This window comes from Mixophyes fleayi, chromosome 1 (genome assembly GCF_038048845.1).
Source record: "Mixophyes fleayi isolate aMixFle1 chromosome 1, aMixFle1.hap1, whole genome shotgun sequence".
NCBI lineage: Eukaryota > Metazoa > Chordata > Amphibia > Anura > Limnodynastidae > Mixophyes > Mixophyes fleayi.
This window is the reverse complement of record NC_134402.1, coordinates 363,246,591-363,261,898: the sequence shown is the minus strand read 5'-3', so window position 1 is coordinate 363,261,898 and position 15,308 is coordinate 363,246,591. Positions and strand designations below refer to the sequence as shown.

The 15,308-nt window shown below is 41.9% G+C and overlaps 1 protein-coding gene and 1 long non-coding RNA gene across 4 annotated transcripts in view; one reads left to right on the top strand and one right to left on the bottom strand.

The window, feature by feature from the left end:
• Positions 1-15,308, top strand: part of KSR2 (kinase suppressor of ras 2) — a 388,289-nt gene that overhangs the window by 365,414 nt on the left and 7,567 nt on the right. For both annotated transcript variants that reach the window (XM_075178524.1, XM_075178525.1), the window contains exon 17: positions 14,957-15,088. In XM_075178524.1, the coding sequence (XP_075034625.1) occupies positions 14,957-15,088 (132 nt within the window). The remainder of the gene's footprint in view (positions 1-14,956; positions 15,089-15,308) is intronic.
• LOC142096420 (uncharacterized) overlaps positions 1-15,308 on the bottom strand; it is a 71,529-nt gene that overhangs the window by 50,827 nt on the left and 5,394 nt on the right. The gene's annotated exons all lie outside the window — the stretch shown is intronic.

The window sequence follows — 15,308 nt, the reverse complement described above, 5'->3', positions numbered from 1 at the left end:
CATTCCTCATTACTACTTGTGTTTTATGATGGCTGCTTGCCTGACATTCCCATTCTTAAGATGTCTCTCCCTTTTCACTTTCTTTTACCTATGCCCCTGCACCATCTTCTCCTTTGTCCCTCTCACTTTACTCCCTGCAGCCCCTTCCCCCCTTGCTCTCACCCCTCTTCCTGCACACCCTTCCTCCCTGGCTCTCTCACACCTATTCCAGCACCCCCTTCCCTCCTGGCTCTCTCACCCCTCTTCCAGCACCCCCTTCCCCCCTGGCTCTCTCACCCCTCTTCCAGCACCCACTTCCCCCCTGGCTCTTTCACCCCTCTTCCAGCACCCACTTCCCCCTGGCTCTCTCACCCCTCTTCCAGCACCCCCTTCCCCTCTCACCCCTCTTCCAGCACCCCCTTCCCTCCTGGCTCTCACCCCTCTTCCAACACTCCCTTCCCCCCTGGCTCTCACACCTCTTCCAGCACCCCCTTCCCCTCTCACCCCTCTTCCAGCACCCCCTTCCCTCCTGGCTCTCACCCCTCTTCCAACACTTCCTTCCCCCCTGGCTCTCACACCTCTTCCAGCACCACCTACCCCCTGGATCTCTCTCACCCCTCTTCCAGCACCCACTTCCCCCTTGCTCTCACACCTCTTCCAGCACCTCCTCCCCCTGGCTCTCTCTCATCCCTTTTCCAGTACCCCCTTCTCCCCTGGCTCTCACCCTCTTCCAGCACCCCCTTCCTCCCTGGTTCTCAACCTCTTCCTTCCCCCCTGGCTCTCACCCTCTTCCAGCACCCCCTTCCTCCCTGGTTCTCACCCTCTTCCTTCCCCCCTGGCTCTCACCCTCTTCCAGCACCCCCTTCCTCCCTGGTTCTCACCCTCTTCCTTCCCCCCTGGCTCTCACTCTCTCCCAGCACCCCCTTCCTTCATGGTTCTCACCCTCTTCCAGCACCCGCTCCCCCCTGGCTCTCCCACACTGGTGAAAACCCTGCCCCCCCCCCCCCCCCCGCGCAAGAATCACGGTGACCCCATGCAAAAATCAACATATCCCCCTTGAAAAATCACGACACCCGCAACTCATGTGCAAAAATCAGCGCACCCTTCCCGCGAAAATCGCGACAACCCCCCTCCCGCGAAAATCACGGCACCCCCCTCCCCTCGTTCCTCTCCCTAGTAAGAAAAAAAAATAAAAACTGTAAAAACTGTGTCCACATTGCAGGGCACAGTGCACAAGATAAGGGGGAGGGAGCAGAAGAGCCCTCATCCGTCGCACAGCAGAGGTGCAGGAATCCAAGAAGTGTCAGCCGGCCCATCTAGCCATCGGCCCTTCTGGCATTTGCCAGAAGTGCCAGATGGCCAGTCCGGCCCTGATTTTAATTCATGACACTACTGGTCCCAGCAAACCCTGGCAGCTATAAAATACTTGAGTATGTTAACGCTTCTACAACTACAGATGTTCTTGGGTGGTTCAGAAAGCTTCCATATCAAAGAAATCTCTGTTTAGATATAAAACTAAAAAACACAGAAGGGATATTTCCTTCCTAGTGGTAGCAAAAGTAGAACCTAAACCTAGAAAGAGATATTTTGGATCTAAGAAATTTGGTATATTAAGGACATTAGCCATCTATATCCTACTAAACAATACATAACTATGCATAACTAAAGTTTAGGGGGAAAAATATGTTTGCTGGTAAAGACTTAGGATATATATCTGAGTTGGTGTAATATACACTGTATGCAAAACTCGTTACTGGATATGTGTAGCTCTTGCTGAAATGAAGAGACCCCCCCAACTGGTCTAGCACTCATCCACAGCTTTTCCTTTTTTAGCATTTTAGAGGCAACTTCTAAGCCTTTAAAATGGCAGGAAACTACATCTAAATGCTTCCCACATACATCAATGGAATATAGGGAAAAGCACACCCAAGCACAACATGTACTTTCTTTTCAAAGCACTGCGCTCTAGTTTTAACAACACCTGCATCACTTTTCAGACTCCAGAATGCTGTAAAAATAACATTTGTGGCAAATGATTGAGGAAATAAGACTATGACAGAACCTTTCCATCCAAATTGTCAATTGTTAAATGAAGCATAAATTAAATCATAAAAGTTTATAAAGGGTATTGTTATTGTCTACGTATGGTACAGTTATGTGAGTTACTGTAGTGTAGGATAATGTGGATTTCAGTATAAGTTAAACAGGTACAATGTAACCAGCATTGGACTGTCCTACCGGGGTATCGGGGAAATCCCCATCCAAGAACAGTTTGATGATGAACAATGCTTTTTCCAGCATGATGGAGCACCTTGTCATAAGGCAAAATGGATAACTAAGTGGCTCGAGGATTAAAACTTTAAAATTTTGGGTCCATGGCCAGGAAACTCCCCAGACCTTAATCCCATTGAGAACTTGTGGTCAATCCTCAAGAGGCGGGTGGACAAACAAAAACCCACATATTCTGACACCCCATTTACAGTGAATCTCTTAGGATGGAGATAAAAGAAAAAAAAATATTATTCATTGAATAAAGCATCAATAGTATAAAAATATATAATATTTTTAAAAAATGTTATCTGTTTTTTAAACCTTTTTTTTTTATTAGTAGAACTGTGAGCCCAAGGACTAGATTTACTAAAGTGTGGTTTGTTGAAACTGATGTTTTTTGTCGATTTTAAAGCTGAAACCACCATTAAAACAGCTAGAATTTACATTTTTCAAAACCACCACTTTACAAATCGCCACCCCGATTTTAACAATGATGAACATTCAAACCACCAGCTTTACTAAGCTGGGGTTTGCAAAACCCCCACAAAACCACCATCCAAACGGTCAAAAAAGAGGTGGTTGTGAGTGGTGAGATTGCTCAAACTGCTGCTGTTTGAGCTATTCTGCCATTCAGAACATAAGAGGAAGTACATTTAAATTCTTAGGGAAATCATCATTTATTGATTAAGGTGCAAAATGTATTTATATTTTAACTTATGAGGGCAATATATATATATTTTTTTTTTTAAGGGGACAGTGTTATTGTATTATATTATGGAGGAAATGTGAATATATAATAATATTAACTGATTGTTAATGGTGGATATAATTATTTATGTTGCCCAATTTGGCATTACATAGTGCCTGAATAATATAATAATTTAATAATTTTGTCCCCTTAATAAAATTAAAATAAAAATTTTCCCCCATAAGTTAATTTTAAAATAATTTTGCCCCTTAATCAATAAATATTGTTTGCCCAAATAATTTAAATATCAATGGTGCTTACACTCTGAATGGCAAAATAGCTCAAACAACATGTTTGAACTATCAAGCCATTCAGAAGCAGGTATTAAAACTGTCCTGCCCTGTTTTGTGCATAGTGGGTTTGATGGAAGTTTTAACCAAATCGCCAGGCGGTTTAGCTGTTTTTAATCCACCACACATCGCCAGCTATTTAAAATCGCAGCCTCAAATCACTGGCGGTTTAGTGGTCCAAACCACCGACAATGTGCAGTGTTTTAAACCACCACCAAACTCTATTCTTAGTAAATCTAGCCCCAAGTCTAGGCTTTCAGTTCCACTGCACATGCATGAACCGGCTAGCTGGGACAGATATGCACATTATCCCCAGGGCCATCTTAACAACACTATGGGCCCCCAGGCAAAGCAGTGCACCGGGGCCCCTACCTAAATACACACATATATATATATATATATATATATATATATATATATATAGGTATAAAACTATTTTATTAAATGTACTTGCTCAGTGACCCTTGAACTAAAAAATCAAATCCCCCCTTCACTTACCTTCATTCGCCCTGTTCTCCGATTGCACCCCCTTTTTTTCTTCTTTTTTCTTATTCTGTGTCTTCTGCTCCCTTGAATGCTCGCTGTCTTTTGCTGCTCCGTGGCTTCTCGCGTCGTGGAACAGGGAGGGAGCCGGATCACCACCTGACCTGATCACGTGACCGCAAAAGGTAAGTTTGTTTTTTTTTTTTTTGGGGGGGGGTTTTGCAGAATTTTTTTTTTTGCAGGATTATTTTTTCTAATTAAGAGCCCTGGCTATGGGGCCCCCTACTTGCCCATCGTGTCCAGTGGAAAAGACGGCCCTAATTATCCCTCAAGACTGGCCCGGTGAAGAGGTAAGTTAAGCCTTACTGCTCCTCACCAGTATCCCTCAGCTGCCCGGCGATATTTAATTGATAATATTTTATCAATGGTGACTATAACAGATTTTCTAGAAAATCATCATTATCACCACTTATTAATAAATAGGCCTGTTAAAGAGAAGATAAACAGTAATGAATAAATATCACATAACTATATAAAAAAAATGACTAATATACATACAAATAGTTTTGATACTTTATTATTTGTGGGTCATATAAACTTCACTTGCAAATTATCTTTTTTTTCTCTTTCTGATTACTCACTTTGGGCTTGATGTAGAGATGGACACAAGTCCAACTGATCATCGCAAAAAGCACTTTTGGCCAATGATCCATCTCAGTTTGCATTCAGACTGAGACGGATCTCTCTCTTGCACCTCTCTGCGCTTAGAAAGGTCGAACGGGGAAATTAGTGGGTGAGCCTAGCAATGTAAAGGTGTGTTCATGCACGTTATATGTTGTACTGAGCTGAAAGCAGCCGCAGATATCTCTCTAGGAGACGTATCTTTTGCGGGTGCTTTCTCCGGGTGCAACAGACTTTTTTGTTTTAAAAAGGAAGTAAAAAAAAATACATTTTAATAAAAGGTGTGCAGCCCTTCCAAAAAAAGCTTAACAAACCCTTGTGCTGTTTGAGAAGGAGGAGCATGATTTGTTTTTGTTCTTTAAACATTAATTAATTGTTTTGCTTTACAGGGCCGCTGTGACTGATATACTTAAGTGTATCATGCACACTGCCTCATAAGGCAGATAAAGAGGTGTGTTTGTGCAATTCACATACTATTCTAAGTTGTACGGATCTTGGAATCCTGTGTAAATTACGGGATGCAATTTGCACTTACAATTTCAGTATAAATTGCATCCAACTCTACATCAGGCCCTTTTACTGCAGAGGTTGCTGAACGTTGTCCAAAGCAGATTTCTGCAGGGAATTCTGAGTCGCACTTGTCTGGCACATTTTGCATGTCAAATAAACCCTGACTAATGTTGTAAAGGATTACTTTTTATGTGTTTACCTTTTGGGTACCTCTTACCTAATAAATTCTAAATATATATTTTTAGATAAATGCACAAGAGACCAATATTTTAATATTGCACTCTGTAAAATATTTGCTATAATGTGATATATATATCACAAATTATTAGGGATGAGCGCACTCGGATTTATGAAATCCGAGCCCACCCGAACGTTGCGGATCCGAGTCGGATCCGAGACAGATCCGGGTATTGGCGCCAAATTCAAAAGTGAAACTGAGGCTCTGACTCATAATCCCGTTGTCGGATCTCGCGATACTCGGATCCTATAAATTCCCCGCTAGTCGCCGCCATCTTCACTCGGGCATTGATCAGGGTAGAGGGAGGGTGTGTTAGGTGGTCCTCTGTGCTGTTTAGTTCTGTGCTGTTTAGTTCTGTGCTGTTTAGTTCTGTGCTGTTTAGTTCTGTGCTGTGCTGTGCTGTGCTGTGTTCTGCAGTATCAGTCCAGTGGTGCTGTGTGCTGTGCTCTGTCCTTCTGAGGTCAGTGGTGCTGCTGGGTCCTGTGCTGTGTCCTGTTCAGTCCAGTGGTGCTGTGTCCTGTGCTCTGTGCTTCTAAGGGCATAGTTATTTCCCCAATATTCCCCTGTGTTTAAAAAAATAAAAAAAAGTTTTTTTAAAAAATACCAAAAACTACTTTAATATTTTTTAATTACCACAAAATTTGCACAACCAATCCTGCAGTATAAGCCCATTGGTACTGCAATATTACCAAGTTCACACATTCAGCAGTAAAAGTCCAGTGGTACTGCAATATTACAAAGTTTACACATTCTGCAGTATCAGTCCAGTGGTGCTGTGTCCTGTGCTCTGTCCTGCTGAGTTCCGTAGTGCTGCTGGGTCCTGTGCCGTGTCCTGTTCAGTCCAGTGGTGCTGTGTCCTGTGCTCTGTGCTTCTAAGGGCATAGTTATTTCCCCATTATTCCCAAGTTTTTAAAAAATAAAAAAAAAGTAAAAAAAAATAAAAAATTTAAAAAAAAAAAAAAATATATAATAATTATAACCAAATTTGCAAAACCAATCCAGCATTATAAGTCCATTGGTACTGCAATATTACCAAGTTCACACATTCTGCAGTATCAGTCCAGTGGTGCTGTGTCCTGTGCTCTGTCCTGCTGAGTTCCGTAGTGCTGCTGGGTCCTGTGCCGTGTCCTGTTCAGTCCAGTGGTGCTGTGTCCTGTGCTCTGTGCTTCTAAGGGCATAGTTATTTCCCCACTATTCCCAAGTTTTTTAAAAATAAAAAAAAAGTAAAAAAAAATAAAAAATTAAAAAAAAAAAATATATATAATAATTATAACCAAATTTGCAAAACCAATCCAGCAGTATAAGTCCATTGGTACTGCAATATTACCAAGTTCACACATTCTGCAGTATCAGTCCAGTGGTGCTGTGTCCTGTGCTCTGTCCTGCTGAGTTCCGTAGTGCTGCTGGGTCCTGTGCCGTGTCCTGTTCAGTCCAGTGGTGCTGTGTCCTGTGCTCTGTGCTTCTAAGGGCATAGTTATTTCCCCACTATTCCCAAGTTTTTTAAAAATAAAAAAAAAGTAAAAAAAAATAAAAAATTTAAAAAAAAAAAAATATATAATAATTATAACCAAATTTGCAAAACCAATCCAGCAGTATAAGTCCATTGGTACTGCAATATTACCAAGTTCACACATTCTGCAGTATCTTGTGCTACATATAATGGAGACCAAAAATTTGGAGGATAAAGTAGGGAAAGATCAAGACCCACTTCCTCCTAATGCTGAAGCTGCTGCCACTAGTCATGACATAGACGATGAAATGCCATCAACGTCGTCTTCCAAGCCCGATGCCCAATCTCGTAGTACCGGGCATGTAAAATCCAAAAAGCCCAAGTTAAGAAAAAGTAGCAAACAGAGAAACTTAAAATCATCTGAGGAGAAACGTAAAGTTGCCAATATGCCATTTACGACACGGAGTGGCAAGGAACGGCTTAGGCCCTGGCCCGTGTTCATGACTAGTGGTTCAGCTTCACCCACGGATCTTAGCCCTCCTCCTCCTCCCCCCCCCTACAAAAAATTGAAGAGAGTTATGCTGTCAGCAACAAAACAGCAAACAACTCTGCCTTCTAAAGAGAAATTATCACAAATCCCCAAGGCGAGTCCAAGGGTGTTGGTGGTTGTCAAGCCTGACCTTCCCATCACTGTACGGGAAGAGGTGGCTCGGGAGGAGGCTATTGATGATGTAGCTGGCGCTGTGGAGGAACTTGATGATGAGGATGGTGATGTGGTTATTGTAAATGAGGCACCAGGGGGGGAAACAGCTGATGTCCATGGGATGAAAAAGCCCATCGTCATGCCTGGTCAGAAGACCAAAAAATGCACCTCTTCGGTCTGGAGTTATTTTTATCCAAATCCAGACAACCAATGTATGGCAATATGTAGCTTATGTAAAGCTCAAATAAGCAGCGGTAAGGATCTTGCCCACCTAGGAACATCCTCCCTTATACGTCACCTGAATAACCTTCATAGTTCAGTGGTTAGTTCAGGAACTGGGGCTAGGACCCTCATCGGTACAGGGACACCTAAATCCCGTGGTCCAGTTGGATACACACCAGCAACACCCTCCTCGTCAACTTCCTCCACAATCTCCATCAGATTCAGTCCTGCAGCCCAAGTCAGCAGCCAGACTGAGTCCTCCTCAATACGGGATTCATCCGAGGAATCCTGCAGCGGTACGCCTACTACTGCCACTGCTGCTGTTGCTGCTGTTAGTCGGTCATCTTCCCAGAGGGGAAGTCGTAAGACCGCTAAGTCTTTCACAAAACAATTGACCGTCCAACAGTCGTTTGCCATGACCACCAAATACAATAGTAGTCACCCTATTGCAAAGCGTATAACTGCGGCTGTAACTGCAATGTTGGTGTTAGACGTGCGCCCGGTGTCCGCCATCAGTGGAGTGGGATTTAGAGGGTTGATGGAGGTATTGTGTCCCCGGTACCAAATCCCCTCGAGATTCCACTTCACTAGGCAGGCGATACCAAAAATGTACAGAGAAGTACGATCAAGTGTCCTCAGTGCTCTTAAAAATGCGGTTGTACCCACTGTCCACTTAACCACGGACATGTGGACAAGTGGTTCTGGGCAAACGAAGGACTATATGACTGTGACAGCCCACTGGGTAGATGCATCCCCTTCCGCAGCAACAGCAACAGCTGCATCAGTAGCAGCATCTACAAAATGGCTGCTCATGCAAAGGCAGGCAACATTGTGCATTACAGGCTTTAATAAGAGGCACAACGCTGACAACATATTAGAGAAAATGAGGGAAATTATCTCCCAGTGGCTTACCCCACTTAGACTCTCATGGGGATTTGTGGTGTCAGACAATGCCAGTAACATTGTGCGGGCATTAAATATGGGCAATTTCCAGCACGTCCCATGTTTTGCCCACACCATTAATTTGGTGGTGCAGCATTACCTCAAGAGTGACAGGGGTGTACAGGAGATGCTTGCGGTGGCGCGCAAAATTGCTGGACACTTTCGGCATTCAGCCAGTGCCTACCGCAGACTAGAGGCACATCAAAAAAGCATGAACCTGCCCTGCCATCACCTCAAACAAGAGGTTGTGACGCGCTGGAACTCCACCCTCTATATGCTGCAGAGGATGGAGGAGCAGCAAAAGGCCATTCAGGCCTACACAGCCACCTACGACATAGGCAAAGGAGTGGGGATGCGCCTCAGTCAAGCGCAGTGGAGACTGATTTCCGTGTTGTGCAAGGTTCTGCAGCCATTTGAACTTGCCACACGAGAAGTCAGTTCCGACACTGCCAGCTTGAGTCAGGTCATTCCCCTGATCAGGCTGTTGCAGAAGCAGCTGGAGAAAGTGAGGGAGGAGCTGGTAAGCCATTGCGATTACACCAAGCATGTAGCTCTTGTGGATGTAGCCCTTCGTACGCTTTGCCAGGATCCGAGGGTGGTCACTCTTTTAAAGTCAGAGGAATACATTCTGGCCACCGTGCTCGATCCTCGGTTTAAAGCGTATGTTGTGTCTCTGTTTCCGGCGGACACAAGTCTACAGCGGTGCAAAGACCTGCTGGTCAGGAGATTGTCCTCTGAAGAGGACCGTGACATGCCAACAGCTCCACCCTCATTTTCTTCCACATCTATGGCTGCGAGGAAAAAGCTCAGTTTTCCCAAAAGAGGCACTGGCGGGGATGCTGATAACATCTGGTCCGGACTGAAGGACCTGCCAACCATTGCAGACATGTCTACTCTCGCTGCATTGGATGCTGTCACAATAGAAAAAATTGTGGATGATTACTTTGCTGACACCATCCAAGTAGACATGTCAGACAGTCCATATTGTTACTGGCAGGAAAAAAAGGCAGTTTGGAAGCCCCTGTACAAACTGGCTCTATTTTACCTGAGTTGTCCCCCCTCCAGTGTGTACTCGGAAAGAGTTTTTAGTGCAGCAGGGAACCTGGTCAGTGAGCGGCGAAGGAGGTTGCTTCCTCACAACGTTGAAAAAATGATGTTTATAAAAATGAATAATCAATTCCTCAATGAAGTACAGCACTGCCCTCCAGATACTACAGAGGGACCTGTGGTTGTGGAGTCCAGCGGGGACGAATTGATAATGTGTGATGAGGAGGAAGTACACACTGTAGGGGGAGAGGAATCAGAGGTTGAGGATGAGGACGACATCTTGCCTCAGTAGAGCCTGTTTAGTCTGTACAGGGAGAGATGAATAGCTTTTTTGGTGTGGGGGCCCAAACAAACCAATCATTTCAGCCAAAGTTGTTTGGTAGGCCCTGTCGCTGAAATGATTGGTTTGTTAAAGTGTGCATGTCCTATTTCAACAACATAAGGGTGGGTGTGAGGGCCCAAGGACAATTCCATCTTGGAACTTTTTTTTTTGCATTATATGACCAAGCAACAGTCGTTTGCCATGTTCAAAAAGTAAAACCAAATGTAAAAAAATTCAAGAAATTAAACCAAAAGTAAAATGCCGTGTCATAATTTAAAACAAGAGGTATTGACGTGCTCTAAAACTACTGTATTGTTGTTTATATTTTATAAACACTACACTTGAAAGCTTGAGTCTTTCAATAGAAAAGTAACTGTCCATTGCACGAATATTTGCAACAGGGACAATTTTAGGGTTAAGAAAGTCAACTAATAATAACACTTCGACGCTGTGTGTCTTTATAAACACTACACTTGGAAGTTGGAGGAGGTATTGTGGCCCCGGCACCAAATTTACTACCGGGGCCACTCCACTGTGCAGTCCATATTTAGGTGTATCAGATATTAAACAACGGTGACAGTTGATGCCCAATTTTTTAATTATATTGTGGCCTCGGTACCAAATTGTGTACCGGGGCCACCCCACTACGCAGTCCAGATACTTGTTTGGTGGAATTCAGACCAGTTGAGGGTTTTATTATTATATTGTGTGGACCACTCTATCTATACCACACTACAACTCTATACCACTCTATTTCCTACTTTAATTCTATTTCATACTTTAATTCTATTTCCTACTTTAATTCTATTTCATACTTTAATTCTATTTCCTACTTTAATTCTATTACTAATTAATTACCATAAAGAGGAACAAAATAAACCAATTTTACCAAAAGTATAATATGACTTAGACTTACAAACACTACACTTTAAAGATCGTGCCTTTAAATGAAAAAGCCAGTCTTCATTGCACGACTATGTGCAACAGGGACCTTTTTTTGGGTTTACAAAGTCAAACAATAACACTTCGACCCTGTCTGTCTGGGGTCTCTCAATGACGAATTGTCTGTACCATGTTTGGAGGAGGTATTGTGGCCCCGGTATCAAATTGGGTACCGGGGCCACCCCACTATGCAGTCCAGATACTTGTTTGGTGGAATTCAGACACGTGGAGGGTTTTTTAATTATATTGTGGCCTCGGTACCAAATTGTGTACCGGGGCCACCACACTACGCAGTCAAGATAGATAGATGCGTATTGCGTATCATAGATAAAGTACATTCAGTGGTGTGGGGCAAATTGAAAAATATTCAAAATGCACTGACATTATCAAAAACAAGAGGTTGTCACACGCTAAAACTCCAACATGTATATGATGGAGAGGATGGAGGAGCAGCCGTATGTGTAGTGTAATGCAGATCTGTTGAAGGTTTTTTATATATTTTATTGTGGTGCCCAGTGCCCACTCCTCTACGCAGTCCAGGTACAATTATTGGTGCGAATCATAAAAGTTCAGGGTTTTTAAGATATTGTGGTGACCCACTCCTCTACGCAGTCCAGGTACAATTATTGGTGCGAATCATAAAAGTTCAGGGTTTTTAAGATATTGTGGTGACCCACTCCTCTACGCAGTCCAGGTACAATTATTGGTGCGAATCATAAAAGTTCAGGGTTTTTAAGATATTGTGGTGACCCACTCCTCTACGCAGTCCAGGTACAATTATTGGTGCGAATCATAAAAGTTCAGGGTTTTTAAGATATTGTGGTGACCCACTCCTCTACGCAGTCCAGGTACAATTATTGGTGCGAATCATAAAAGTTCAGGGTTTTTAAGATATTGTGGTGACCCACTCCTCTACGCAGTCCAGGTACAATTATTGGTGCGAATCATAAAAGTTCAGGGTTTTTAATATATATTGTGGTGACCCACTCCTCTACGCAGTCCAGGTACAATTATTGGTGCGAATCATAAAAGTTCAGGGTTTTTAAGATATTGTGGTGACCCACTCCTCTACGCAGTCCAGGTACAATTATTGGTGCGAATCATAAAAGTTCAGGGTTTTTAAGATATTGTGGTGACCCACTCCTCTACGCAGTCCAGGTACAATTATTGGTGCGAATCATAAAAGTTCAGGGTTTTTAAGATATTGTGGTGACCCACTCCTCTACGCAGTCCAGGTACAATTATTGGTGCGAATCATAAAAGTTCAGGGTTTTTAAGATATTGTGGTGACCCACTCCTCTACGCAGTCCAGGTACAATTATTGGTGCGAATCATAAAAGTTCAGGGTTTTTAAGATATTGTGGTGACCCACTCCTCTACGCAGTCCAGGTACAATTATTGGTGCGAATCATAAAAGTTCAGGGTTTTTAAGATATTGTGGTGACCCACTCCTCTACGCAGTCCAGGTACAATTATTGATGCGAATCATAAAAGTTCAGGGTTTTTAAGATATTGTGGTGACCCACTCCTCTACGCAGTCCAGGTACAATTATTGGTGCGAATCATAAAAGTTCAGGGTTTTTAATATATATTGTGGTGACCCACTCCTCTACGCAGTCCAGGTACAATTATTGGTGCGAATCATAAAAGTTCAGGGTTTATAATATATTGTGGTGACCCACTCCTCTACGCAGTCCAGAAAGATACCTTGTTGCAACGTTTTGGACTAATAACTATATTGTGAGGTGTTCAGAATACACTGTAAATTAGTGGAAATGCTTGTTATTGAATGTTATTGAGGTTAATAATAGCCTAGGAGTGAAAATAAGCCCAAAAACTTGATTTTTAAACTTTTTATGTTTTTTTCAAAAAAAATCCGAATCCAATACCTTAAATCCGAACCGAGACCTTTCCTCAAGTGTTTTGCGAGACAAATCCGAACCTCAAAAATAACGAAAATCCGGATCCAAAACACAAAACACGAGACCTCAAAAGTCGCCGGTGCACATCCCTACAAATTATTGAACTCTCTTAATAATGGTTTGTTTTGAATCTTGAACTATTATTGACCTGCAGGATATATATGCTTGTGCTTATGTAGAGTTAATGCTTTGTTAGTCTATAGATGGAAATGCAGCAATACATGCCCATAAGAACTCTTTTGCTATTTTGGCATTCTAACAGGACATTTATTACCTAGTAAAGCTTTCACTTTGCCCTCTTCAGTGTAGGTAGTACTTCTTGCTCTTTTTTACAGGTTATTTAATACAGAGTCATATATTATTTACTACTTTTATTTTCTATTGACAGCTAATTTTATTAGGTTGTCTATAATTACTGTTTTTATTTTTCAGTTAAGCAATTTGTGGAACTTGCCACTTTAGGATCTTTACTGGAAAATAAATGATCAAAATCTATTTTAATCAACTTAATGTTTTGCTATTTACATATTATGAATTTACTAGTGTTGCATATGTAATGTAGACACAGAACAGGACATCATTACCTAACCGCTGCTAGGACATAATGCCCAAGGTCATGGTACTAGGGATCAATTTGAAGCCCATCAAGATGAAATCTAAGCAAGAAACATATCATGTGCTTATAAAACATAAAGCTTAGCACTTGCAGATGAAATCTATCAGTCTGTTCGCAATATGAATATACCTCATGTGCTCTTTAGCACAGCACAAAGGGACATAACAACATTTCCAGATACATTAAAAATATGCATGATGCATAATGTAATATTTCCCCCTTCCTCTGTAGATTACAAATATTTACTAAAATGACTTATTCTAGGTGACCCTATGGTAGCAGTACCTTCCATCGGTTTCTCAAAGCTGGGGAAATAATGTAAAGACCAAATTCTGTACCACAAGAATTACTGTTACTTGTTATGTAGTTGTTGATGTCCCATCCACAAGTGATTACAAATACTGTGATTGATTGTTATTACAGTCACAGTTTCTGCAAAAGAAAGAATCACTGCAAAACAAAAGTGTTAATTGTTGAAATCTCTGCAGAGTCATAAAAGGAGGACATGAATTATATCCCGCAGGACCCACCAGCTGGGTGCATTTGTAATGTGAACGGCAAGTGACTGACAGCTATGTCCAAGAAAGGGACATCTAATCTAACGGCTGTGAACTGACAGTGGGAGCTCCTGACTGCGGCTGGCCTGAACAAAATGTCTTGTCTTAGGCTGGGTACACACTGCAGAAATTTTCAATGACCGCGTTATCTACAATGATTGTACTAACGACTGGAAAAAACAGCCCCGATCAGCATGCCGATTCATGTGTACACACTATATATGTTTTAAAAGATTTATTTTCAAATCTGTGCTCTTCATCTGTCATTACCGTCAGCTGAAAAGATCATGACTCTAACCTCTATGGAGATCCTGACCGTTAGTGCATACACACTGCAGAATCGGAAGGAGGTCGCTCCATAGCTGAACGAGATTTATAGTTCTGCTGAACAATCAAATGAAATGACGATTGGTACTTTGGAACGACTGTTGCTCATCGTATACACACTAATGCAATAATTGAGCAAATGGTCGTTTATCGGGTGTTTGGCCAGATAATTGGCTAAAAAACCTGTAGAGTGTGCCCAGCCTTAGATATTTGGTAACCAATTGATTAAAGTCATGTGGCTTGTAAATCAAATAGGACATCAGTTATGTTAAGTATTTTAGGAATTGACGTGTATATACATGTGTTTATACTAATCTTAAAAAGGTGACATGGCTTTTAATTTACTTATAAAGGTACAGTAGGTCTTTTTGTGCTACCACCTCTCCCATTCATCAATGCTCTCAGCGCATCTCATTGGTTTAGAGCACCAGTAGAGGTGACCTGCAGGAAGGAGCAGCACTGAAAAGTGTGGCCGATTTTGCAGTTAGTGAACTGGAAGAATCATATGCGTGTGTGTGTGTGTGTGTATTTTATTTTATTTTTAATTTTTTTTCATCCTATCATCCTTCACTGTGACGACAATTACTTTTTAAGAGTCAATCTTTAAACTTTACATGCAATTTAATACATTTAATGAAGTTATAACATCTATACATGTGGTCTGTGCAAAAGATATTGATATAATCTAATCCTGTCTATTAATCAGGCGGGTAGACAAGCTCCGGATCCCTAACGGATGGCTCTGCCATTTGGCTCCTGAAATCATACGACAGTTGTCTCCAGACACGGAGGAAGATAAACTTCCATTCTCAAAGCACTCAGATGTATTTGCACTTGGGTAAGTTGAGTTAATGAAATAGTGTAATGTCACAAGCTCTAATTATACCTCATCAAAATCACATATAAAAGTAAAAGCTATAGAAATATATCCGCCTCAAAAAACATAAATGGGGTATAAAGTGGGCACAAGTACTGGAAACATTGTTTGCCTTAAATCACATTTAAGTAGATTTTTATTTAGAAGAGAATGGCACAAACCAATATAGATGATCTCATGG